Source organism: Anser cygnoides, chromosome 17, assembly GCF_040182565.1.
Source record: "Anser cygnoides isolate HZ-2024a breed goose chromosome 17, Taihu_goose_T2T_genome, whole genome shotgun sequence".
Lineage (NCBI taxonomy): Eukaryota > Metazoa > Chordata > Aves > Anseriformes > Anatidae > Anser > Anser cygnoides.
In genome coordinates, this window is record NC_089889.1 from 7,536,345 (window position 1) to 7,563,939 (window position 27,595).

At 45.9% G+C, this 27,595-nt stretch overlaps 1 protein-coding gene across 23 annotated transcripts in view; it reads left to right on the top strand.

Annotated features, from left to right (window-relative positions):
- Positions 1–27,595, top strand: part of FBRSL1 (fibrosin like 1) — a 518,463-nt gene that overhangs the window by 85,351 nt on the left and 405,517 nt on the right. Inside the window, exon 1 of one of the 23 annotated variants that reach the window (XM_066979027.1) lies at positions 16,775–16,890. The exons of 21 other annotated variants lie outside the window; for them this stretch is intronic. In XM_066979027.1, coding sequence (XP_066835128.1) covers positions 16,849–16,890 — 42 coding nt within the window. In that variant the 5' untranslated portion in view covers positions 16,775–16,848. Of the gene's footprint in view, positions 1–16,774; positions 16,921–27,595 lie in introns of those variants that run through there. One more of the 23 variants, XM_066979026.1, reaches the window with a different exon arrangement.

The following is a 27,595-nucleotide window of genomic DNA, read 5'->3' on the forward strand; positions in this document are numbered from 1 at the left end:
CAGAATTTGTTAAAAATACATTTGCCTGTTACAGTTCAACCTCTTGGAGTCCTCACTCCTTTCAGCTCTGGGAGTGGGTGGTGAGCTGAAAGTCTCTGCATGTGTTTCAGGTTGGGTTTAAGTTGTGGCAGTCAGTCTGGGATCCTAGCAAATGCTACAAGTCTGAGAGATGGGTAATGTTGTGTGCCAGGAACTGGCGTGGTCCTTTCAAAGAGCTCAGAGCCTTTTGAAATAAGCCTTTCCCACCTTTCTCCAGGTAAACACGAAGGAGCTCAGGATCAGCTTTGCATTGGCAAAGCAAGGGTAAACGCTGTGCAGAGCAGCTGCCGGCTTGCCTCCTGTCATGTTACTGGTCAGCGGCAATACGTGGAATACCTGGCACCCAGGCCTCTGTCCCTGGAAAACCCCATTTTTCTCTCTGCGTTGGCCGGACTCGAGTGCTGAGGACTGAGAACAATGCCGGCCTGTCCGCCTGTTTGTGCGAGCCTGCTGCGCTCAGCTGCACCAGCATCGCGGTGCGTCTTGTCACCATGATCACAGGCACGTAACGCTTGCACAGCGTAACAAAACGGACCTGGGAAACAACCGGGAAATGGAGACAGAGAGAGAGAATGCTGTGAAATTATCCGAGGTAAACCTGCCTCTTGTCCCGCGTTGTGCAGACTCCCAGCAACTGCCCTGCTGTTTCTGCCACCCGTCAGTAGTGGTGGTGGCTTGTGGCAGGGCAGCAGCATCCCTGGCCTGAATGGGCCCGTGATGTTTCCTGGCACAGCCCAAGCTCATTTAAACGACTGGGAGATCTGGTCTGTGCTCTGCAGGGAGCAACGCTGCTGAAAGTGCTGCTGAAAATACTTCTGCGTAAGAGCATCAGGCTGGCCGGGGTGCCTGGCTCACCCAGATCTGAAGTCACAGGCTCCTGTGTAACAGACAGATGGTTTCCTTTAGCAAGGAGGAATTGCTCTTTATCCTGTGTAGGTACCTAGAATCCTTCTGCAGCCCTCCTGGTTGTTTATTTTTTCATTGCTCCATTTCTTGCCCTGTTCCTAAGGGTCAGTGCTTCTCCAGCGTAGGGGAGCACCCTCTTGAAGTGGTCACTCAGCACCGCATCCAGGACTGCTAAAAGACAAATTACTGCCTAACAAACGCTGTGAATCCCTCTCTTTCTCTCCCGCCCCCCATTTCAGCTTTTGCTGTTTAAATTCCTGATGCTTCTGGTGAGCAGGAGTCTGGAAGAGGTACTGCCTTGTGATTTGCAGCTGGGTGCTACAGGAACCCGGGCGAGCCGTTCTGATTTACCTGAGCTTGGTTTCAGCGAGGTGGAAGAAATTACCTCCAGTTCCTACCAAGTTTATGTTGTTTGAGCTGAGCAGGCAGCAGCTGTGTTTTAGAGCACGCTATGAGGCTAGATGTGACATATTCCATTGGGGGAGTAGGAAATCATTCTTTTGTTCTGTGTGTTTGACATTACACAACATTTCCTGGTACCAGATTTGCTACTGTGCTGCCCGCCTCTCACTGATGTCTCCTTGTGTGTAGCAGCATGCTGGTGGAGCAGAGCACTCACTGCCCCTACTTGTTCAAACCATATGTTTCCCAAAGGCATTTTCTGTTCTCCCCAGTGTTTGAGCAGGAAAGGCCTAACAGGACATGTAACAGCTCCGCTCGTTTCCCTTCCCTGCTTATTAAAGTCATTGAAAAAGGCACCACTTCAACAGAGCGGACTGAAAATTGCCAGAGCTCAGAGGCAGACCTGAACCCTCTTCATGCCTCGCTATTGCAGGAGGCAAACCCGAAATCTGGAGCACGGCAGCAGGCCAAAGGTCCATAACCACGTTGAGCCATCCTGGCTTAATGTGCTGCTGCCCGTGGGTTAACACAGTGGTGCCACCACTGCCGTGCCTTGTCCCCTTGCTGTCACCGCTCAGACAGGAGCTGATGATCCAACTGAGTGAGCGGGGCTTTGTTTTACTTGCTCGGGATGGCTGCGGAGTGAACGGATGGAGCAGGGCTGCTTAGTGGATTAATAGTGTTTCTCAGCACTTAGTGGATGCTTTGATTACAGTGCTTTTTTAATGACCACTTGACTGCAGGTGGTCAAGGATGGCTTTAAAATGCCCTCTTTAAATTGCTGTCAGACTCCACAGAGAAGTATAAAATTGTACTTTTTCCCTTCCAGCAGAGCTCCAGCCGTGCAGCGTTACCTGCCTGTGGCAGACAGAAGCCCTCACACCTTTTTGATACGTCTTTTTTTTATCACTCTTGTACGTTTTTCCCTGTGGGCAACTAAATTACTTTGGCGGGAGGAGGAGGAAGATTAGCGAAACGAGTGTTTATCTGTCTTAATTAGTGCTCTGTTGACAGAAATTATTCTGAGTATTTGCTGCACTGGAGTTACTGTTCATGTAAATCTTTTTTTTTTTGCTTGAATTGACATGTTTATTTCTTGCACTAAGTTATTGGTGCAGTGTAGCACAGCTGGCTGCTGATTTCTCCTTGCAACCAGGCACTTGGTGATTTTTTTGGTCAATCACTTGCCTTCCGTTTGCCCGCAGGGTTCCCAGAGGCAGCGCTTAGGGTACAGACCGTGGAGGTGCAAAGCAGGGGAGCCCTGCTTTGGGAGGGAGCCGCGGTCACCTCTTGTTGGAGCACCACCGGCAGAGGTGAGGAGCTGTGATGCAGCCCTTCGTTGTGAGCGTAGCCTGACAGTACCCGGGGCAGCTGCAGGAGGCTTCAAAGAAAGGAGGTCACAGGACATGTGCTGTCTGCAGAGCGAAACCAGCACCCGTTCTGTGTCAGGGCCCAACCCTGCGTGTTACTGGAAGGGGGAAAAGAAATGATGGGCAGGAGGACTTGAATGCTGAGCAAAGGCACTCCTTGTTTCACTGTTTTCTTTGGAAGGTTGCACCAGCTTGGCTCGTTAGTCCTCTGGTGCGTGTGAGAGGTTTTGTAGCAGAAGTTCAGCTATTCTGCAGCTTGGAGAGGAAGTAAAATGTCCCGTGGGGTTTGAAGGGATTTGTGGATTGGTTTAGGTCCTGCGCTGTGTAAAACCAACCCAGCTCTCCTAGCCAACAGCGTTCTGGAATAGGTGCTCAAAACCTCCTGGGGAGTTCAGCAGGGGAGTGACAGCGTGCTTCTCCAAGAGCAGGATGCCTGAAGTATGGTGTGTGTTGGCGGCTTGTGCTGAGCGTGCTGGTGCTCATCCACATCTCCCCGTCACAAGCTCAAGAGGGTTCAGTGTAAAATTCTCTGCCACGGCCCTTTTGTAGCGTTGTGGGGTTGTTCAGCTGAGCACTGAAGAAAAGGAAGCAATAGCGTGAGCAAGTAATTTCTCCACCCACTTGGGAGAAAAAATGGCCCTGTAACGTCCTCCTGGGCTTGTTGTCCTGGTCTCTTGCAGCTACTTTAGTCTCAAAGCTTTGTTTTTCTAGCTATAAAGTGGAAATAGCACACGGCCATGGTGGTTGCAGTGATCAGTGCTGGTGGAGTGCTTTGGAATTTGTACGTGGAGGATCCTCAAACGGAGGTGTGCTGGGCCTTGAGCTATTGCACCCCCAGCTGCTGAGGACAGTCCCTGTGCTCTCCCACCTCCCTCCTCTCTGCGCTTGGTCTTTCCGGAGACCAGGCCCATTTCGTTCTGAAAGCACCGTCCAAATCTGGGGTGAAAAAAGGCTGCCTCTGTGCTTTGCTGACTCCTCGAGTAATGTCCCTTTAAAGCAGCAGCTGCTGCCAAGGTCTGGATGCCGTGGTCACTAAATCATTTAGAGCTGCGCTGTAGCTGAGGGCTTCCAGCTTCGCCTTTTGTTACTGTCACACAGTGGGACCTGGAGGAGAGCCAGGGCTGCAGGCGCCCATTGTGCAGGAAAGCCGCACATCTGCAGCAGAAGACGAAAACTGGCTGTCAGCTGCCTGAGCAAAACTTCTCAAAAGTGGTGTCGGAAGGCCCTGAAAAGGGGGCTGGCAGTTTTGTGTTTTTTTTTTTTTTTTTTTTTTTCTTCTTGGTGCAGCCGGGCTGTTCTGGCGTGTTTTGAATCCTGATCTGTGCCGTGTTTTTAAGCTCTACCTTTCTTTTTGGTGCAGGGGACGGTGGTGGTAAGGGAAGCATGGCCAGAATCTTTATAACTGTAATAGACTGCAACAAAAGGTCTATTCACTCCTTGATGAAGCAGGGATTTACGTGCATTAGTCCCCACTCTGCACTGAGAGGGGAAGACTGCCTGATGAATGGAGGAAATTCCTCCCTTCCCTGCGCCCCTCCTCATCTCCCCCTGCTCGAGTCAATGCGCGGTGTCTGACATGGCTGCTTAGCCACTGGGAATCTGCAAACCCTCTGCTTGGTTCATGGGGGAATGAAGTTTACGCTCTTCACTTTCTCGAACATTCACTCAGAGCAGCAGGAGTTCCTCTATTTATTTTAGCTTTCTATTAATTTTAATTTTCAGTCCAAATGTGTGCAAACACAAATTAAGCAGAGATGGGTTTACAGCGCAGCCAAGATGCTTGCTAAATGAAATTTGTGCTGTGTATGTGCAGTACAAAACCAGCATGCCTGTCTCATTAGTGCAGTCACAAGTAGTTGCTCTGAGCCTGAACATCTACCTTGTAGCAAGGTCCACAAGGCTTTAAGAAAGGTCCGTGCTGCTGGATGCTGTATGAACATGTGCAGCCTGTCTCAGGGCCAATATTTGCAGTGGTAAAACCACCCTGGTAACAGGGTGGAGTAAGCGTCGGTGAATGCCTTTACGGGCTTGTTCATATTTTCCAAACAGAGGTGGGTTTTTCCCTGAGTCAAGAACTATTTCCTACAGCATATTTCCCTACCCGTCCCACCTCCCGGCGCTTCCTCAAAGGTCCTTTTCCTGAGAGGTCCCGGGGTCAGACTTCATCCTCTGATCTCTGCTCCGTGGGCTGTGACCAAGCCCTGCTCTGTGCTCCCCAGGGATGTCCCATGGGCACTGAGCATGGGGCTTGGATGGCCCCACGGCCCCTCGTGGGTCTGCATGCCTTGTGCTCCCCCTTCAACATCAGAAATAGGCCGAAGGATTCAAGGCAAAGCATCTCCTGACTGCTAGGGGACGATGACACAAGTTTGTCGCGTTGCAGAGCTTCTGAGGGCATGTCTTAACTGGGGGGGTTATTCAAAATAGCAAAGTGGCTGTATTATCTGTGGTGTAAAACAGAGGAAAACACCAGCTCCTGTGGCATGCAGCCCCTTCCTGTCAACTGGTGCTGAAGAGGTCTGACCCTTGGCGTGTGCTGGCGTCCTTTTGTGCTTGGAGAAGCCTGGCGGGGAGGATAGGAAGGAGAAGTGCGGCTTTCCTTTAAAAACAAAGCAGAGAACAGGAAGGAACAGCTGGTCTGCAAGCAGCTGTCTATTGATGCAAATACATTTTCCATTAAGACAATTGGGAACCATGTACCCGCACTGAGGGAAGAACCAGTGCTGTAGTGTACGTGCTTTGGGGCTGGAAAAGTGGCTTTGTCCTGTTTCCATAGCACTCCTCTTTGGGAGCTCCTTCATTCAGCCTCCTGCATGCTCCTGAAATACAAATGCATTTCTAGGGACGCAGGAAAGGCTGAAGTTCTTCATTCCTACCAAAACCAAGCTCTCTGGACTGTCTTCTTGGGTAGGTGTGGAAGGAGCCACATTTCTGTGTCTCCTTTGAGCATTTAGGAGTGACCCCGTGTTGCGGTTTGTGAAGGCAAAGCTGTGAATCCCCCCTCCCCTGAGGTTTTCTACTGGTTGTCTTCATCTCTGGGATAATATGCCAAGAAAACTCATGGGATTTATGAAACCTCAGCCTGATTGGCCTATGCTGGCAGTATACTTGGAAGTGCAGTTGGTCTCTTGAAATTAAAAATAACAGTACGTATCTTTCATACGGCTCTCACGCTGCTGATACAGCTAATGATTAGAGAAGATTTAGAAAGAGTTATAGCAAATCATAAAAATAAATCAGAACCAAGTAATAATTCAAAAGGAACCTTTGGTAAGCCTAGGCACGTCGTGTTCTCTTCAGCAGAGGTCACTCAGCCTTTGTACCTCCTCACTCCAGCCAGTTAATTCTGTACTGCCTGCACCGGAGTGTCCTGTATCCAGGCTAACCTAACCGGAGCTTTTTGGGAAGGGGTTATATGTTGCATATCTCTGTCCACTTTTATAGGGAATGATGGCTGTAGTCGAATTTTGGTCCTTGAAGGTAGGTTAGTTGTTTTCCTGTCCCTACACCCTGCCTTGGCATAGCTCGCTGCGGTACGGATGCCCACCGCTGCGCCAGTGTCGGACACCACAGAGGCACCGTCAAGTCCAGCACAGTGTGAGGTGTGCTGCTGGGGTGCCAAACCCCAGGGAAAATCCTCTTAGGGGAACGAGGCTGGAGTTGGGAAGAGTGTGTTCTACAGCAGGGTTGCATTTCTGAAAGGAACGGCCAGGTTTTGATGTCAGGGCTCGTCCCGCGCTGCCAGTAGTGCCTGAACGGGTCTCAGTAGCCGGGGGCTTGGGCCAGGAGCCCCCCGTTGCTGGTGCCTGGGAAGAGGCTGGCAGCGGGACGGGGCGCGGTGTGCGTTAGGGCTCGGTGACGTGCTGGTCTGGAGCTGGTGCCGGCAGCTCGGATCGTTAGATTATGCAAATGACCGCTGCATTATTAGCGAGGCGCTGTTCAATTTTTAATGCGGTACATGGAAGCGTAGTGATATTACTGCCATTATTTAATTAGAAAGTTGTCTCAGTAACCATTGCGATCCTACTTTGAATTTTTACATGCTAATAGCTGCTTTATACAAAGTCACGAGTGCCTGCTTTTAATAACATCACATGTGTAAATACTGTTGTCTTCAGATTGCCGAGACCTTTTAGCGGTACTGAGCGGAGCGAAGCAGTCTGTATACAAATGTTTAAACTTCATTCTGACCTTGTAAATCCTGTTTTCTCCCCAAGTGCAAATCTGGTGCAATGCAAACAGCAGTGCTTCAAAAATAACCCTAATTAGCAATTAGCTGCAATAAATCAAGCTTGGATGGTGTGCTCAGTGCTGCTGAATTTGATAGTATATTATGGCACAAGTTGTGTAATAGACATTTAACTGTTTTAGCTTGTAGAGCTGCTTTTCTCACATTAAGTGAAATATCTAAATGTCATGTGAGTTGCAGCAGCAATTTAGTTGATCCTGTGTACACTTGTCATTTAGTGGAGACACGCTCGCTGCATTAAGATAACAGATAAACTGAGATAACTGCCTCTGAGCTACAGATGTCTTTATTCAGTATTTATAAATGCAAAATTTCAATCATTCTGGCTTCCTGCTGGAATGCATCAAGTTTAAATATAATGATTTCTGATACCGACCAGAGAAAGCAGGAGTCATTAGAGGGATCTGGGGGCTAATTGGGCTTAAAAAAAGGCAAATGGTGTTTTGATGATGTTCTAGCCAGAGTGATGGGAAGTGCGTTTTTATGACCCCGAACGCGTGAGGTCGCTTAGAAGTAACTGAGAAGCTATTCAGCATTGTATATTGTCCCATGCTGTTCGTAAGCACTGGAAATGGTATTTTTTTCTAAAAAGGAGAATTTAGTTTTGGAGTAAACCTTCCGTGGTTCTGGTCTGAGGCGTGGAAAGGTGACAGCAGTTACTGCACCAGCAGCCGTGCGATGTCTCCTTAGCATGAGATTTAAAAACGCTTTTAAAGCTTTTATAAATTGCTTTTAATTTTCCACAGCTTCGAAGGCTTAGCGCACCTTTTTGTACAGCTTTTGGGCTCAGCTATGTGACTTGGGTGCCGTGTGGATTTGGGAAGAGGCTGCACAGCCACTGCTGTGAGTCCCTGTGGTCAGGGCTTGCCCTCGGGCTGTGGATGGGGAGGAGGCGGCTGCCAGGCAGTGTGCAGGCTCCCCGGGGCAGGGGGCTTCTGGACCCCCACCAACTGATGTTTGTTCCTGTGATAGTGCTTGGAGGGGGGAGTTCCTTGCTCCTTGTTTTGTTTTGTTCCAACTAGCTTGGGCTTTTGTTACACAGCTGAGTTCTTGCTGACTGACTTGGAATGTGCCTTGGGAACTTTGTGTCACTGCTGGATCCGTGTTTGGATGCTGCAAATTGGGATTTTGGGGGAGCTTGTAGATGTTGTCAAATCAAGATGTCAGTATAATATCTAAAAAATAAATATTAATGGATCAGTGTCTTTAAAACAGTGACATTAACGGGACTTCATATTTCACATGCATGGTATTTTACATAACGTTTTTCTTTTGTCCGGCACTTGTGTAAGCTAGATAAATATTGCTGTAAGGCACCTGGCTTAGGTGCTGGGACTAGAACCCTTTTCCATTGATTCCCAATCTCATACTTCAGTTAAAAGATTCCATTGACTGGATTTATCTTTATTTAAATTGGTCACAATGTGAGCAGGGTGGCCTGGTCTTCTGCTCACTGCAAGGTATTCTCAGGGCCTCTCAAATGGCCATAATTCATCTTCTGACTTGGGTCAGACAATGTGCCTTCTGTTGTTTAAAAAGTCAATATTATATTATTGTGCAGGAAAAGATGACATTAGTGTCTATTATGCCTCAGTTTCTTTGAAAGGGAATGTAATTATTGGTACTAATTAAGACGGTGGATCCCCAATTCATCACTGGCTATGTTCTCCTTGTAGCCTACCTAATTTCTTTCTTGGCTTTTGTCTGTGCCTACAGAATAACAGGGCTATTCCTATCGCTCACCATTAAATTTATGATTGGATTCTGCATTGCTGAGGTTTTATCAAGGCAAGAACTGTGCTGCTGCGGAACGAAGGGGCAGGAAAGCCGACGAGCTGAGGCGTGATGTTGTTTTTAGCAGCAGGAAGCCTCGGTGGCTCGGAGGCGAGTGAGGAAAGTGCCGCGTGTTGTGTCACCGAGTAGCAAGAGTGGTGGTTTCTTTTTGTAGCTTGACTTTTGGGGAGCAGGAAAAAAAATCAAGGTGTAGTGCACTTGTGAGGAACTCCAATAAAAACTCTACTTCTGGATGCACAGCTAGGAGGGCTGTTTGTGGCATGAAATCCCCGGACTGGGACAGAACAACTTGCAGGTGATGATTTAACCGGGGTGCCAGAGGGAGGGTGCATGGGCTTTAATTCGACCTAAGTGCTTCCTTGGGGACTGTTTGTAAACCTTTTGTTCTCATCAGTTCCTTGTTTCTGCTGAGCTCTCCTGTGTGTCCTCACTCTGCTGTAACTTTGAGGGCAGGCAGCTGCCTTTCGGGCAAGCCAAGGGAGCTGGGGGGTGACTGGGACTGACACCGGCAGGACCCCGAGGTTGGCTGCCTGGTCTACCCTCCGTTGTGGTCTTCGTGTCTTGTAAAGTAGCTTCTGCAGAATTCGTTAGTCAGATTCATTTATTACAAAGGATGTAATTTTAGAATTTACAGCAAACAAAGGGGGGTGTCCTGTTTATTTACTACATGTTTTAGATGTTCTGTTAGTGTGCTTTGAAATAGTGTGAAAAGAATTCTCTTCAGTATATTTAGAAGACAGGTAGTTTCATTTTGAACACTGCTTTAAAGGGTGCTGGCTGTTATTCAAGTGAGAAGCGAGATCCCTTAACAACCTGGAATTTGTCGTCATCTCCATAATGTTACCGCACTCATAACTGACTGTGTCATGTAGTAACAAGGATGCTGATAGTGTTGTCCTTTGCAAGCCATTTTTTGTTCTGAATTATTTACTACGGGGATTTATGCTATGTATATAGTGTAAAAGTTTTATCACAGCAATTGGGCATGTAAACTAGCTACCGGATAGAGTCGGTCTCCAAAGTGTTAGAAGAATGTTATGGGGAAGGACTTTGATTTAATTGGTTTTATCTGTGGCTCCAGATTTACTCTTTCTTGTCTTTATCTGTAGTTTAACAAATAATCATTCTCCATAATTTGACACATTATATGGCTGAGTAATTATGTTCTAATTAAGGAATCCCTTTACTGCAAGGTATAGCTTGACAAAAAGGTTTGGGTCCTTTATTGACTGGAGGCACGTTTCCCCGGGGTCTTCTTTCAGACGAATTTAAGGGTTCCCAGTACTGGAGAACTTTAGATTCATAATATGTTTCTTATTGTTCAGACAATGAAACACGAATGAGAAATGAAGAATGAAAGGACTGAAGAGCAGCTGTTAGCCAAAAATCTTAGGTTAGTGTTCTCAGAGCAGCCAGCAAGGATGACACTTCTTAAACTTTAGCTGAACAGAAAGGGAGGAGGGTATCTGACTCATGAAATTGCAGCATGATATTCTGAAACGTAAGTAGGAGATGTAAGCAGCTGAATGTACTTGTGACGCGTTCGTTTTTTTTTCTGGTTATCTTTCTTTAATTCAAGAAAGCACTAAAGTGCATCCATTAGGTGGCTGTTCAGTACTTTTCCCAAGTGAAAGCTGGCAGATGACAAAGTAAAAATAGAAAAATCCAATTTATTAAAGGCTTAAAATGTAGTGAGTGCAACCCTAGTCAGCAGGGTCACTGCATTGGTCACGGTGCCTCTTCGGGGGAACGCCTTAAGTGCTTTTGTCATAGCTTTAGGGCCTGCTGCTCATTGATGCTTTCCTGGGCGAAGGCCTTATCCTGTCTTAATGAATATACCCGGTTACAGTTGCCTCCCTTATATTTGTACTTACTATTTCCAGTAATCGTACTGTTTTTATGTTCACCTAGGTGACAATCTCATTGCCTTTCCTTTGGGCAGCTATCTGGCAAATCTGAGAGTGCTCGAAGAAAATACTGATGTGCTAGGAAAGCTCGAGGTGCCTCGTGTGTCAAGTCATTTTTAAGGAGTCGGAGAATACTAGCAAATGCACAAAGCAGCAGCGTTACGTGCTTTGCCAAAGCAGGCACGTGTTAGATGCCAGCTATTCCCTGCTATATTAGAAATCTTCAGGGGAGAAAAGCCTGCTTTTCTGTCTCCCTCAAAAGCGCTGGTCTGCGGGCTGCGTTATCTGATACTACCGAAGGTAATATATTGCAGAGCTTGGTATTCTTCTAAAATGTATTTCCCAAAGATGATGCGCCCTGATTTTATTGTGATGTTAACATCCTGCATCTATTGAGAGGTGGACTTGTTATGAGATGCTGGACACATTCCCAACCCTGTAACGCGATGCCATGCTGTTTGACAAACACGGGAATGTAGCCTGCAGTTGCCACAGAGCGAGTGGTAAGTGATGAATCGCAGGTGTGGTGCTGAGCCGGGGACTGCGGGATCGCTTCCAGTAATCTCTGGAGCACGGGGGGTGGCTGTGGGAAGCAGACCTTCAAACCCATTTTGGCAGCCATGGGATGGAGGGAGGGGAACACCAGGACAAACCTTGGTGGTGTCCCTGTGCGTGTGGGCAGGGAGTGGAGGGCTTACTACACCTTTTGTACCTGCAGAGGAGTTAGCCTTTTGTTACCTAGGAGAGCAGCACTTCCCATTTAGCTGTCTGGATACATTTGCAAGAATTGCACTGCCTTCAGTTTTAGAGAGAGGTGGAGAAGAGTTGTTCTGTAGTGCTTGAGCCATGCTAAATGGCCATCCAAAATAGAGCTGCTGCCAGTGCCTGGGATGAGGTGCGTACACAGCCACACGTGTGCCTGCACGTACTGAGATTGTTCTCTGCACACATTTGTCTGGATAAGCTTTGTAAAAGAAGCATGTAGGATTTATTTATCCTGTAGTCTCCAGGCAGAGGTACTAGGGGATTGCTGTCACATCATCTTAAAGGGAAGAATTTGCTAGCGTCCATAAAGAAATAGCAAGTCTTGGGTATTAAATACTCCTCCTTGCTGGAGGAGCTCAGACGGGCAGATGCACAAATGATCCAGAGGTGAGCTGTCGTGGAGTTACCGCAATGGATGCAAAGAGCACCAAATCTATCTAGTCTGGGTTTCAATGGTAGATGCTATTTCGGGGGCACCCCTTGCACAGGTTTTTAAACAAAGAAGTCTCATCTTGCTTATTATGGGGACTTGCACCTGAATATTGTTGGGTAGGATATGGCTCTTTGGAGATGTTCTATTAAATACTTTAGGGAATAGGTTGCACGTGACATGTTCGTTTCCTTAGTATAATTCCCTATCACCAATGCCATTAAATGCACCATTACCAGCCATCTTATGTAAATGATTTTTCCAGTCTTTTCTCTTAGTTCAAAATACCCTTTTGGAGGGCTCTTGATTAGTTGAACTCAATTTGCTCAAAGGTTAGTGTGTTAAATTGGTATTTGGTTTTCATTAACCTGTGCAGTAATATCTTGTCATTAGGAAAGGCCTTTTGCAGGGTCTCTATCATCATTCATTTCTGGTAGCTAGGTGCTTTGCTTTTTCTTCTTTTTTTTATCTGATTCATGCTGTCAGGGATGCTGCCTTAAAAAAACAACTTGTCCTCTGTATCACATAAGAGAAAAATCTGGCAGCATGTTAACCCAGAAGTGTGCTGTGGATTTCAGTTAGTGAGAGTGTTTCATTCTAGAGCTTTTTTAATTGCTATTAGGTTTTGGCAAGGCATTACCATCATTACAGTTCCATAAGACGAGAGATCGTACTTCTTTGCTGAGTGAGGAGCAGTCAAATGATCAAAAATAGCACTTTAGGAAAGAAATCAGGGGAAACTGGTCATTTTTTCTGCAGTGGAATGGAAAAAGGCACCTTTCCCTTATTTTTTTTTTCCACTGAATGTTTGTCTGCAAACATTTTTCAGTGATTACGTTGGTCGTGTTTATCTTAAGACTTAGTTCTGTTCTTCATCCCCTCCTTAGCTATTTTGTCTGCGGTGTTTTAGTACCTGACACTCTTTTACTTGTTCATCTTTACTACACTTTTGAGGAATGAGAGCAGAGGAAGAACAACTAGACCATTTTACACAAAAGAACCTGAGGCACTGCTTTGTCCAAGATCCCACAGGAGGTTTGCAGCTGAACGGGAATGTGGAGGATTTTCAAGAGATACAGAACAGAAACATCCAAAATATACTGTTGAAAAGGGATTTTTTTTTCCCTTCTTAAACAACGACAGCTTGCATATGCATCTGCAGCAAGGAACATAAAAGCACGGTTCTAAATGTATGGTGGCAGCAGACTTCTGAATAATGCTTAAACTATCTGTTACCCTGTAATTGCTACCTATCAAAACTGCATCGCATTAATAGGACTGATCACTTTAGGTGGTTCAGACGTCTCCTGCTCCTCTTCTGCCTGATGCCTCATTTGGAAGTACAGTCATGTTTCTTCCTCCTGATGCATCTCTCTCCCTCATACCAAATTGAAAAAAGCAACGTCTTTGAACATAAATAAAATTAGTAGAGCAATAAAACAAAAGAAATTGTATTCTACTAAATCCTGTCTGTTTGCTTTGCTTAAAAAAATACGTAACTATAGGGATAAAGCAAAGCAGCACAAGGCACATTTTGAATCAAGAGAATCTGTTTTCCATCCCGAGAGAGAGAAACGTTCACTGAAACGCTCGCTATAAGAAAGCAAAAGCAGCAAGTTGATTTTTGGTGCCTAAGACTGACAGTAGGATATGGAATGAAACTTTTTCCACATGCCTAACAAGTCAGAATCGTTGGAAAGGAAAAATGGCAAATTCCTGTCTTCACGGAAAATGTGAGTATCATAACTTTTATCTCATAGGCTGGAAATTCAGCCTATTTGATTTTTTAATGTTATCAACTCACCAGTTCTGGCTGCAGAGACTGTCTCTTGAGTTTTGCATAACAAAAGTACGTAATATTTAAAGTTTTTTTTTTTTTAAATACAATGAGCAACTTTTTTCCTTTTCATTAATAGTTCCACAAGGGTAATATGTGCCTCCATTGGGTTGCAGCTGGAATCCCATTCTAGCTGAAGTGCTACAGGTTGGGGTTGTTACTTAATGAAAACCGGTGACCAAGCCAATTTCAGAAGTGGCCATATGGCATTCTGTAATGTCTTTAGTTAGGAGACTGGAGACTGTTCTCTTACAGAACTGATGTGATCTGCTTGATGTCTTCAGATAGCTCTGTTCTTCAGATCTGTCTGCAAAAACGTTAACTGAAGGACTGTATTAAGGTAGAGGGAGAGAATATGGAGTTTTAAAGGCTGTTTCCTAAAAACAAACAGGCTATTTCCCCCCTTCCCCACCCCCCCAAAAAAAAACAAAAAACACCACCAGACAGACCCAGCTGTGTCCTTCTGAGGCACACGGCAAGGGGGAGCAAGGCCCATGTGAGACCCATGCACTTCAAGTTTTAATCAGGTTAAGCAGTAATTTGAATGCTGTAGGAGCCTTAAAGTGCTGTGCAAGGCTTTGCTGTATTAAAAATTATAGAAACAATAGGAAATACTATAAAACTCAAGCTGACTCTTATCTTGGGGGGAAAGAAAAAAACAACACAACAAAACCGACAGGAACTTAAAGCAACCCGATCTATTATGCTTCATTAAACAGGGATTTCGAAATCCCTTTAATGATTTTTTTTCCAGTTCATTTCCCAAACTTTTGTTGTTTCTTTTTCTTAGATTAAATACACAAGTATGTTATTACACTTCAGTAGCAAAAGAAAGAAAATAAACCTGATTAAAATGGTGAATGTCACTTTACCATAAGGATCAACTTCTGTGCTTTGAGGTATCACAGCATCAGATGCACGTCTGCTAATGTCCAGGCGTGACCAGTGACTGTTGGAATCTGGTTCATAAGTCAAGTTAGGTTGGTTTGGAGTGGGAAAAGCATTGCTGAAGCTCCTGACCTACCACAGGTGTGAAGATTTTAAGAGTCAAAGAATAAGCAGCGGATGCCTTAATCTCATTTGGAGTCATTTGTTCAGTAATTGCCCTTTTACTCCCCAGAAGGATTTTGCTTTTTCCGTGCTAGCTCTGGCACTGACAGAAAATGCCAAATTCACCCTCTGTGTTGCAGAGGCTCCGTGCTCTCCTCGGCAGCTGCAGCCTTCCCGCTTAGGCTAGGTAAGGAGCTCGTTCCCAAAACACCAGCAATGACAAGGATGCTCGCTGCTCCTCAGCGTGAGGTAATAAAGAATTTGGAAAACAGGTCTAAACCAGAGCCCAGAAAAATATTGTCTTAGAAAATGGACTGTTCCCTTCTGAAAGGAGCCCTGAGCGGGACTCCGAGCTGCCTCAGCCCTGATCACTGTGAGGCAACGTGTCATAAAATTATTGGGCTGGTCTTAGCAGGATTGCCTGGATTGTTTAGGCCAAGCTGTTAGGAGCGAGGAGCGGAGCAGCAGCTTATTGAATCCACAACCTGAGCTCACCTTGGTACGTCTACGTTCCAGTTTAAAGAGCTCTCAGAATAGCTTTCCTGCGTGCCTCTCAGCAGTGCTGTGTGGGCGAATATATTCTTTTTAAGAGTTTGCTTAGGGATGCAAGTACGTGCTTTTTATGAATAAAGCATTTTTCAGAGCTGTGCGGCTCTGTCCACCGAGCCGCAGGGGCTGGCTCCCGGAGCCCAGACGGCTGCGTCATCCCGGAGGCGTAGCGGGGAGCACCGTGGGGAGGACGGGTCCTGGGGGGGCTGCCGGGCTTCTGCAGGAAGCCAAAGAGCAGCCGACTGATCGGGAGTCCTCGGGGAGGGGCGGGGGGAAATGTCACGCGGAAAATAATCTGCAGAGCAGGCGCTGCGCATCAGTTTTTCCTATCGCTGCACTCTGGGTGTGTAGGTTTTTGTGTGTGTGTGTGTTTTTTAACGTTGCTTTTTGAGAATACAAGGCTTCCTCTGGCAGAGGATGGATGGATGTCAGGTTGACTTAAAAAAAAAATATCTAAAATATTAGGCCAAGTTCTGTTGATGTGTGGTGAGGCTGGGTTTGCTGTGTACTGGGGTTCTTACCATTGGGCTGGGTTCCTCCGTCTCCCCAGCACCTCAGGTGCTGGAGCCCCTTGGGCAATTGGTGTAGATCTGGGCAGGGTGCACAGGAAGCAGAAGCAACCAGTGGGAGAGCACAGCACAGGCGTGGAAAGGCAGAGGAGGATGCCGGGCATAGGCAGGAGTTAGGCTGTGTACATGAGACCGTACGTGGGGCTGTATCTTAGCTCAGATTTTAGGGCACAGGTTGTGATAGGGTTTGCTTAAGGTAAAGGGTTTGCGCCTTCACTGTTCAGCTTCATTTGGAGGAAGGTATAGCAGCTCTTAAGTGTTTTGTTGTTTTTATTCTCCTTCAAACCCCTTCTCAAAAGGCAGAGAGCAGCCAGGAAAATGAAGCAAAACAGTTGCAAACTGAAGCTTTCAGCAGGAACAGCTAGCCCAGGCACATGTCCAGGCAAGTGACGTCCCGACTTGGAGAAGTGCCTGCCACTTCTGGTAGGGGTTGGCTCGGGATCCCGGGGCCAGACCTGGAGTTTTGAACCCTGCAGACGTTCCTGCTGATGCCGAGTGCTGAGCTGGGCAGGATCGTGTTCAAACAGCTCCATCTGTTCCTTTCCCCCAGGGTGCTGTTTTCATCCATCTCCTGTCCCTGAATGGGAGAAACATGATGCTTTTTCTTGTCTGTTTGGAAGAAGAGGGAAGGACAGGGCTGTGTGGGAGACACCCAGGTCAGGAGAAAAGGGCTTGGTTGCTGTTGTAATATGAAACAACAAAAGGGAACGCACTCCCATTTCAGAGCTGCTCATCTGTAAGCTGTGCTCCTGTCCCTATCACCCCTTGTGATCTAAATGATTTCAGCCACTTGCTGCAGAGTGAACGAATGGATTTTCCCTTTCCAGCATGTGTTTGGTGCACAGCAATGATTCTGTCATAGTGGCGTCCTTGATGACATAGCACTGTCCTGCGTGTAGGAATTTGCATATGAAGGTACGCCTTCAAACACAGATGTGCTAGGGAGAGTTAAGAGCGTTTGGTTTTCAGCAATGAAATGCGATGAAAATAATTTATTTGGGGTTTTCAGAACAGCGTGAGCAGGTGAGGTGCACAAATACTGCTGAGAAGGAGGTGAGGTGCCTCATTCCTTTAGGCCTTTGGTGTGGGTTAGTTATTTGGCTTTGGTATGTTGGTGAGTTTAGTGGTGCAAACTGTGGGATCTGTGTCGGAGTTTGGATGTGTGTAGCGCAGTATCACTCCGAAGCACCTCGTTACTCCGTGCTCAGCAACGTCCAAACTTAAGATGTGCCAAAACCGTGTACACCAAACTGCCTTTATTGCAAATCAAAGTTTAAAAAGCCGTAAAACCTGATCATGCACGTTTGAGACTTTTCTGTTTTGCATAACTATTTCAGCTCCTACAAAGTCTCCCAAACAGCACGCCTTCTCGAGCCTACTTGATCGAGGCTTGCTTCCTCCTAGGCGCTGGCTGGTGTTGTACCAGGCAGCGATGGGGACTCTGCTGCTTCCACGCAGCCTTGTCTCGCTGTCTGGAGTGCAGGTTTTCAGCCTTTTCGGTCTAGAGTCTGTGGGTAATTGTCAAGGGGCCGTGAAAGTTGATTTAAAAACGAGTTTGTGTGTGCAGTAGAGCAGTGGATGTATATAGGAAAACTTTTAAGGTATCCACCAGAAAAGTGGCAAGACATTGCAATTTGAAAAGATTTTGAATTGTTACTTGATTAATCCATCCCCCCCCCCAAGATTTCTGGACAAAAGCAAAGGAGTATGAAATAGGCTGTGTTAGACATTAAATAATCCCCTCCCCTCATGCGAATACTTTGTTACGAATTTAAACTGAACCCTTAATACCATTTCTATTTTATATATGCATTCATTTCCTTTATTCCTTTTACGTTGACCAAAAAAGAGCCTTTCATGGGAGTTCAGAGAATTTATTTTAAATGATGTATTATTTACACAGTGGTAATGGCTCCTTTGTAAAGATGTCTTTTGAAACTTTTTAGCATGCATATAATCATTTAAATTCACACACAGACTATTTAAAACGTGTATTACAGTGTACATATGTATTTAGGGGCTTGTGTATATTATTTTATCCTAATGGGTAATCCATCTTTTCACTGTGTATTTAGGGACACCGAAATCCATGGATTATTCAGCAGTTGGGCATGCACATTAACTTTGCAAGCTGAAATTGAAATGAAATGTTTGTGTTTTAAGACCATACCAAAAAAAAGAGCAAATTAGTTTGTCTTGCAGCAATTTTGGGCAGGTGGACTCTCCAAGAAGCAGTCGATACGTATTGTGTGCCTAGAGCTATTTCCCTGATGCCAGACAAAATTAAAGATAAACCCCTTCCAATAAAATGTAGCGTTCTTACTCCTCATCCACGCTCTTTGCATTCCCTTCAGGTCCCAGACAGCGAGGAACCTGAGGAGTTATAATTGAAGAAGGAAGGTTTCTCTTAATTCTTGCAGTAGCTGTGCCTGCTAGGAAAGCAGAATAGCATTTGCTTTGTTTAAGGCTGCTGTCATTTGAGGAGTACTGGGAAATGGCAGGTTTGGAAAATGCTTCTTCATAAAGACTTAATTTTCAGGCTTCAGTCTGGTCAGCCTTTTGGATGGAGAAATAGCAGTGTCAAACTTGGTTCTGATCTCGTTTTGCATGTGTTTTCACCAAGACCAAGAAGAAGCGTGTTAAGGCTTTCTTTTTTTCTTTTCTTTTGCTTTTTTAAATAACGTGCAAAAACAACTGCTGACACTTCAGAAAGCTTTGCAGCCTTGAAATAATAGAAATTCTGCATTTCTCTTCATTTGCTTGTTTACTTCCATGAGTGCTAACATGAAAACAGGATCTCTCTCTCTCTCTCTCTGGAGAATTTGTCTGCTTCTCAGGCAATCTTGAAATGTAGATAATGATCAATGCTGCTTGCTCCTCAACAAACACAAAGCAGCAGCTTCTGGGTAATAATGGCCCGATATCTTGTTCATATTTAACAAAGCAGATCTTCATATTTGAGGTGGGGCAGGCTTATGGAATAGAAACACGCAGTCGGGGAAGCAGACTCCCAGCAGCCTGAGACACCCCTTTCCCTTGCTAATTCCTCCTTGGCACAGAGGAGCACTGGGTTCTCCTCGGGATGCTGCTTCCCACCTGAGTAGCAGCTCCTCTTAGGCTTTCAGGATTTTTTTTAGATGCTAATCCCCAACAGCTGTAACTGAATTTAGGACTAGAAGGGTGGCTGCAATCCACTAATTTATCATAAAAGAAATGTGACTTTTTTTCTCTCTGAAATCCCTTCAAATACTGGGTGAATGTGGGGATGGTAAAAAAAAAACAAACAAAAACAAACAAAACAACAACAACAAAAAAAACACTGTAGAGCAGCTAAAAAATGAAATGCAGAAATGAATTTTGTTCAGTTATGGTAGCTGAACCGAAGCTTGTAAACGGAGTGCAGGTGCAAAGGAGCATCTTACAACCCTTGGACAGCAGCCTCTGTACATCGCCAGCAATCCTCCTCACATCGACTCTTTGATATGCAAAAAGGCAGTGGATTGGATTCAGCCATCTGAGACAAGACAGGCAGTTCAGGCAGGGAACGCTGGAGCGGAGAAAGCAAGCGTGTCCTGAAGAATGAGCCACTTGTACATTTGTACCTACTGAAATCAAGCAAGCAGATGTCTTTCTGATCACTTGTACTCCACAAATCTGTGATCTGCTGCTGTATAAGCAGCTAAGCAAGCCAGCTTCTAGAGGATCTTTTCATGAGATGGCACACAACTGTTAATCAGCATAATCTATTTCAAGGAGCTGGATGACGGGCAGGAGCAGAGCAAAGCAGTGGCTTTTGCTAGGTCCAGTGACCTGGGACATAGCCTCAGTGCGAGTTTGTGTTGGCCCTCCCTAAGTGGGGAACTGCCATTGCTGCTAACTGAAACCTTGGGATTTCACATGTGGCTTTCTTCTGTGTGTGTTTGTTTTTTTTGCCTTGGATATTTTTAGATTATCTTTCTGACTGGGCTGTTTGCTAGAGCTAAGGTGCTCACAGAGTTTCTGTGGGTGGCAACAGAGGGACTGCTATCATAGCAATATTTTTCAGCTCCAGACTTGTACTATTATCTGCTGTGAACAGCAGATAGAGCAGAATAGACCATCAGTCCTGCTGATAAGAGAAATGCTATTCCCTGGGATTCTCTGCTGCTAGAAGAAGCTGAGCTTACTGAAGGGAAGACCCAAATTAAAAGTCATCATTCTGCTCTTTTGCTTTTTGGCATAAACACTGTAATTAACTTTTACTCACCGTCAATTTTCATGTGCCCAATTCCGTGGAAATGTTAATGTAAGATACCAAAGGCACAGGCACTTTTCAGCTGCCAACCAAGTAGTGTATAGGTGTGTGTCCTGCAAAGTGCTTTAGGCTTTTGACACCAAGGCATTATTTCCCATTTTCCCAGATGTCTCAGAGGTGATAAGAAAAGAGGCAGTGCTATCAAACCACACAGCAGTGTCGAGCTTTTTGCTGTCTTCTGTGGGTCATTTTGATGGCTTTCTCCAAACCCAGCTGTTCTGAATTAAATGCTGTTAGGTAGATGTTAGAGCATTTGCCTTCTGCATGAGCAGAGGGAATTTTTCCACCCCCACTTTTCAGCCTACTATTACCACTACAAGAGGCTTGTCATCCTACACTTCTTAAGGAAGCCAGATTTTTGGCATGGGTTCAAACATATGTTTCTCTGCTGCTGCCTGTGCTCTCTCTGATCTGCCATTGGAAACCAGTTTGAAGTGATGCTCTTCCCTCGATTGCCTTCCCCCACTCCTGGTAAGCCGCGGGCATTGCGTTAAGGGTGACAGGTGGATTGACAAGAAAATTCCTGTCTCCTCAGACCACTGAACTTGTGTACTGTATGGCCGCTTAGTAGTTTTGTCAGCCTGTTCAGAATAAGTAAAACCTATAGCAAAGTTACCCTGGGCATCGGAAATCTGTACTAAAAAAATCATAAAAAAAAGGTATCTATTTGTTAATACCAATATTATTATTTAAAGAACGAGTGGAGAAATGATAGACTGTCCATTGGCTGCAGTGCATGAGTTTCAAGGACCTGAATTCCCATGTTAGCAATTTGTACGGGTTTGTGATGCTTTCTAGTCTGTGCGAATGTGACCTGCATCTAAATGAAAGCAGCTGGTGGAGGCATGAAGTGGAAAGCACGGTGTTTAAGCACATAAAGACTGACTGCTCCAGTGGGCAGACAGCGTCCTGGGACCTTTGTGTTCACAGCTTTTGGAAGTTGTTATAATAACTAATTTTGGGAAATAGTTAAAGCAGCAGAAGCTTTGCGCTGTGAATCTGTGACTGCCGAGCTCAGGTTGCTGCAGCCTGTAATGAAATGCCAATGAGAGGATGCTCAGGAGGTTCATTGAAGATGGTTTTTATTTTATTTTTAAATGTTTTTATGAAAAAAAAAATGGGAAAACCAAAAAATTTATCCATGGCTGTGTGAGAGCGCACACAAACTTTGTGCACTCTCAGATCAGCTAGCCGAGATGTGAGGGACAGAGCATACATAGTTAGTACCAGTTAGAAAATATTAGGGGATTTAAGCAGCTGCTGGAATGTGTGAGGTCAAGGATTATCATCACGTTTGGGTAGCCCTCCATCTTCTGAGGTTTTTATGGGTAACTTTATTTAAAAAGAAAAAAAAAACACACTTCCAAAGTCCCAATAAACTGGCCTATAGGTTTTTGCTTTCCCAATTATGAGCTATTAGGATCTGTCTCTGTGCAAGTCCATCCTCCGCAAAGGAGCCCACTGCTTCTCCCTGTCGATCCGGGCTCACAAGTGGGGTGAGTGCTGCTAGGATTCTCGCTCTGGCCATCGATCTGGCACCTCAGGCATGGCTTTGCCCCAGCACCTGGCTGCCAGCCCCGCGATTCCCATGGCCAGGCTGCTGCAGGAAGGCTTTGTTGCTCCCCGGTGCCTGAGGTGCTAAACTCCCCTCCATGGGCGCTGCGTTACAGTAATTGCAGGGGGCTCCAGCCAGTGACTGAGCTCACGGTGGCTTTACCAACCCATTTCTCACCCTAATCCCTCAGTCCTGAATTTACGCCTTTAAATAGGAAGCAGCTATCAAACGAACAAAAACGTACATGCAGGAAAAAGTCAAAACTCAGCAGTTTTAATCCTAGGTCTTCCCCCAAATTTGGGGAGCACAGAGGTGTTTGGGCCACCTCTAGCAGTTGTCAGTGGATTTGCTCCAGCTGTCAGGAGAACGTACCCCCTCCTGCTGCAGCACGCATTTGACAGACTGCGCAGTTCCCCAGAGCCTTCGCCTTACCTGGTGTGTGCATCACCTCTGCTCCTCCCTGCTAGCTGCTAGCAGGTGGATCACAGCTTCATCTTCCTGGAGCGGCTGAAACGGCAGGAAGCGTTTGTGCCAAAATGGGCCATTTTCAAGCATTTATTTATTCAGGGGTAAGGTTTTCAAGAAGCCTTGTAAGCGTACAGTAATGGATGCAGGTACACTGATGCATTTTCATAAGGCTTTAAGAAGACTTTTATAAGTAGATCTTGAATGACAGTGGCGTGCTTTGTTTTTGAGTATTTGTAGTATTTGAGAAACGTTGGAAGAAAACAATTACATCAGGTTTGGTTTTCTGTGAGTTTTTTGTTTGTTTTTCCATTTTTTTAAAATTTATTTAGTGATATGTTTTATGTGCGTCAGCTAGCAAGGCTTGTTCACGAACTGATACACTTCCATGGCATTCAAAATCTTTGCAACAAAAAAAAAGCTTCAGTTAGCTCTTTAGCCTTTCATTCAAGTAAACAATAGTGTGCATAGCCAAAAATTTTGCTAGCAGGCAAAAGCCTGTTTTTAGTGATGCTGAGACAAACAATGTTAATTACATCAAAGAACCAACAGCATCCATTTACTCCCAATCTCCATTCGAGAGCTCTCAGACTGACTGTGGGGCATTGTTTGCAAATATGGCACTGTTGTCCATCCAGATGCATTGTTCGGTGCCGGGACCTGATGCAGTTTAAGGGATTTCACCTACCCTCTTTGGATCACCGTTTCCCCCCTTTCTTCCGTGGGTTTTGTCGCTGTTGGTATTCTCTGTGGCTGAAAGGGGGGTGGGGGAGTGGAATTTGAGGGAGGATTTTTTTTGAAAGAAGTAAAGATAAATATTTTCCAAATCATGTCAAAATCTGATACGTTTTTCAGCACTCTGACATTTCATGGTAGAGACAGGGTGGGGAAACACTGTGCTTGAGCAGGCTCATCACGGTGATTTATGTAACGTTAGCCTTGCAGTTAAGTGTCTATCTGCCAGATGAGGCAGTTGCATGCTTAGATACATTTTCCAAAGCCTTAAGTTTTTCTGTTCTAAAGGAACAGTAATAACAAGTTGATTGGAAAGAACAACAGAAAGAAACACCCATTTAAAAAAATCCATGATCTCTCAGTCCCAGGGGTGAGTGTAGGCAGGGCCTTGGCAACTTCTTTTTTTGGCAGCATCGTACCACCATGTTGCTTTGGGCAGTGGTCTATCAGATTTCCAGACGGCAGCATCAGCTCTAGCTGGCAGGCTTCACAGCTAGTGCACTGCTTAAAATGAAAGGAAGGCTCTTCAGAGAGAGAAGTAGGTGAGTAGTCTTTAAGTCCTCAGCAGTAATGACAGATGTTTTGGTTTATCACTGCAGAATATGGAGTGTTGCGATTTCCGTTTGTGCCTTAGGCCTAAAGTTGAAGTCTCATTTAAGTGTAGCTCCAAAAAAGTGTAAGGCTTTGTCCAACCGAGTGAGGTGGGAGGAAAATGGAAAGGTCTCGTTCAGGAACCAAAGCTCTTGACTCTGACAAACGCTTCTCTTTTTGTTCCGCTGATCCTCTCCAAGCCGAAGTACTGATGTTTCTTTCTGCTCGGTGCTCCTCCCGGCTTGACCTTTCTGCCCATACTAATAAAACGCTGCCCAGGTCCTTCTCCTCTTTCAAGCCTCTCATTGCTGACCCCTTTGGAAAAGATATTAAGCCTTTACTTTCTGTGCTCTGCGAGGTTGTTTGTTCAAGATGCAGCACGGACGTAATCTCTGGCTCATCTCTGGCTGTGCCATCCCTGAAGCCACTGCGTTTGATTAAAATGAGGACAAGGACCATCTTCAGAATTAGTGAGTGTGAATAGCAGGCAGGAGATTTGTCCTAGAAAAGTCAGTTGATTTGCTGAGTGGGGAGATCCCAGCCGAATCACTTATTCATTCATCCTTCCCTTACCCAGCCTGCCTTGGCTGCAGGTGTACTGATATCAAAAAGGCTGGTTACTCTACTGGTGGCAGTACGTGTTTGCTTTATCTTTAACCTGACAAGCCATTTGTGCTCCAGGGCATGTGTAAGAAGAATTAAATGCAAACAGTCAGAGTCCTCTGCAGGTTAGAGACAAGAAAGGTAGTGCAAAGGGATTAAGGATTAAAGGGAGAGCAGCCATAAGCGGGATGGAAGGTTCATTTATGCACTTGGCTCCAACTAGATAAATATTTATGAGCAAAGGGAATGGATGATTGTAAGAATGTCTGGGGTTTGTATAAGCAGAGCAAACACAAAATTCTTGAAGATTTTGGCACTATTGACTTTCAGAGATTTTTTTGGCAGTTTGAAGGGGTTAGTAGCACAGATCTCATTAAAGCCCTAATTAGCTAGATATTTATGGCCACTCCAATTCTCTTCTGAAGTTTGAAAAGATTGTATTTCTTGGCTGAGCTGTACTTGATATGCTTTTGATATTCTTTTTGCTTGCTTTCCTTCAGAGTAAGTTTTCTATTCATGGATATTCCCTATGGCACGCGTGCCATGGTGCTACCTTCACTGCAGAGTGCATTTTCGGATTTATTGTGTACTTACTAACAGAACGAGCAGTACAAGGTGAGAGGGCTGTAAGGCAGTCAGGGGAGTGGGAAATGTTTTGGCGATGCGGATGAAAGGGAGATTCTTTGAAAATGATGTTGTAATACTAGTCTGTGTTCCGGCAGAGTTTCAGGGAGGTATTTGGGCAAAGGCAGCGGGGAAGAGAAGCATGTTTATTGTTTGCCTTGAAGTATTAAGTAAGTATCAGAGAGGATGTGCCTGCACTTGAAGTGATTTGGTGCTTTGGCTTCTTGACTGGCAGCTGTCATCCGTATGGTTTCAAACATCTAGGTTGCATTTAACCTGCCAGCTTTCGCTAGACAAGATAAAGGCTTTACACTGACGTGGCTAAAAACATGGGCAGGTATCGAGAAAGCTCATTTATATCGCTTTTGTGATTAGTCATCTCATGAAAATACTCAGAAACTCATTTTAGAGAGATGAGTCAAATCATCGCTGCAGGAGAGCTTAAACAGAGCATTTGTGGTGCAGCCATGCAGCTGTACAGCTTTCAGAACCGCTGCGGGAGCAAACAGGAATGAAGGTTTGCCTGCTCCGGAGCACAGCCTCGCTTCACGAGTCCTTGTGGCTGCTCCTGTCAGGCGGGATCAGGTGCTTGTCACTTCGGTGACACCAGAGGCGCTGAAAAATGACACGGCCACATTTGCTCTGTACTTCCCTTGGTGTTCACAGGCAGCAGTGACGGAGAAAACGTAAGAATAAAAGTCGCCACTGAGAGCAAACTCCTTACAGAGTTGTACAGGACTGACACGAGAGAGCTGTCAGTTTTTCGGGGCTGGATGTTGGGGTGAAGTTAGCAGCTGGGACCTGCTTGCCAAAGCAGGCTGGTTTCCTCTAAGCCATTCCTGCCAAATACAAAGAAAAGCAAAACCCTCCTTCAACCTCCGGGCACGCTCGGTGGTGGGGATGAGGTGCTACTCCAGCTCTCTCTGCTGTGTAAGATGCAGGACTGCCATTTTGTGTTGGTTTCCTACACCACCATGAATTTTCCAACAGCTTTATCGTGCTGCTCTCATGAGAAATTCCAGGTTGTTGCCCCAGAAGTTTAGCCAGAGCTATCTTTATAAAGTTCTGGGAAGCGGGAAGGTTAATCTCAGTGCAGATTTAATTTCTCTAAATTTGGGGGGAATTAGAGACAGCTGTTACTCAGCTAATAGTAGGTGATTGTATGCCTTTATTTCTGTCCTTAGCAGAGCGTCTCAGCGCTGACGAGAACCAGTCAGTCACATCCCCAGTGTTTTGTAGGTGAAGTTGCTTTTGTTTTCATCAGTGCTCTGGATCCATCAATGTTATTTCAGTGTTAAGTAGATGCTGCAATACTTCAGACATGAAAGGCATGACATTTCTCCAGCTGGATGCTGTATTAGATTGTTGTTTATATGTTTTGGTATAAACCTGTTGAAGATGGGCTTACAAACCGTAAGTATTCAGGGACCCCACTTTAGGTCATCAGTCACACGAGGAAGAACAAACCCCTCTGAGACAAAGATGGACGAGCCTCGCTCCTGAGTCATCCCTGCCTTTGTGTGGAGGTGAGACTTCACAGCAGACCAGAAATCCTTTTAGAAAGGTCTTACTGCTGCAGAAAATAGGCATCTTTCTTCACAATGCATGGAGGCAGCAAAAATACGTTTCAGCTCACATTTTTCCTCGCGCTGGCTGTTTAGACTCCTGAGCAGCATTTAGAGTACATGGTTTCCGGATCTTAGGTTTGGAGTAGTTCAAGATCAAAGTTATTCTAAAGGTTAAGCTACATGTGATTTTATGCCATCAGGAGCACTTCTTAAAGAATAAAATTTGCTTTGATTGGGAGCTAGCAGCAATCTGAGAGACAAATGGTATCTCTTGGCCTAGAAATTTTCATCGACTTCAGAGCTGTGCGAGCGTGGTGCCGGGAGGTGGTCCCCTCTGGGGAGGAGGGAGGAGCAGTGCAGCGGCAGGCACTGGTGTCCTGAGGGCGGACACTCAGTTAAGACCCAGAGGATTCAGCTGCGTGTGTTTGGATATTGTGCCATTTCTTCAGAGCATTCCCCCCATCCCTTTTCTCATGTTAGCTTGTCCTTTGGGGGCCCTGGTAGGGCTTGTGGAAACGTGGTGCTGGCTGTGGCTTTTCTAGGAGGCTACGATCAGCAGGAAGAGTTGGAAGTTATGGTATTTCGATACAGAGAAATGTGATGGAAGCAGGAAATGAGGAGCGTGGGGTCTGGCTGGTGGGAAGTGGAGGTGCTGCTTCGTTTCCTGGTCCATCCCTTTGTGTCGGTGTGGAGGAGTGGGTGCAGCCCAGCACTGCTCCTTGTTGTCTTGTCTGGATTATGTCCTGCCCCTTCTCCACAAGAGGAGCAAACTCCCTTTTGCAGTGTCCAGTTACATGCAGAAAGAACCACTGAATAACCCCAGAAAATACCTTGCAATCAGCAAGCATACTCTAAAAACATCTTATATCCTTGCAGTAGTGCCGCAAAGTGAGGCTGTGCAGCACAGCTGCAGGCGGGGTGAGGCTGGTAGCTGTGAGCAGTGGGGCACATCTTGCACAGCCGTGTATCTGTGCTGCCGTGCTCATCTGGAGAGCATTGTTCTCACCGCGCTTGGATCTCCTCACGTTGCAGACACTCTAACTCTATCACGCCAGGGTTAGGGGACCCCACTGGGAAGAGTTACGAGGACCAGCTGCTCTGCGCTTCAAAGGCACAACCCTGGATGTTTGTCTGGGCTGGAGAAGGCCACTCGGCGCAACCTGGAGGAGCTGCTTCGGGGAGCAGGAGCTCTCCCTTCCTACCCGGCCACGCTGCCTGAGCCCCCCTGGCCTCAGCCGTGCGGCCCTGGGCTCTGCAGGGGAGGTGGCAAAGCAGGCGGCTGGATGAGGGGCC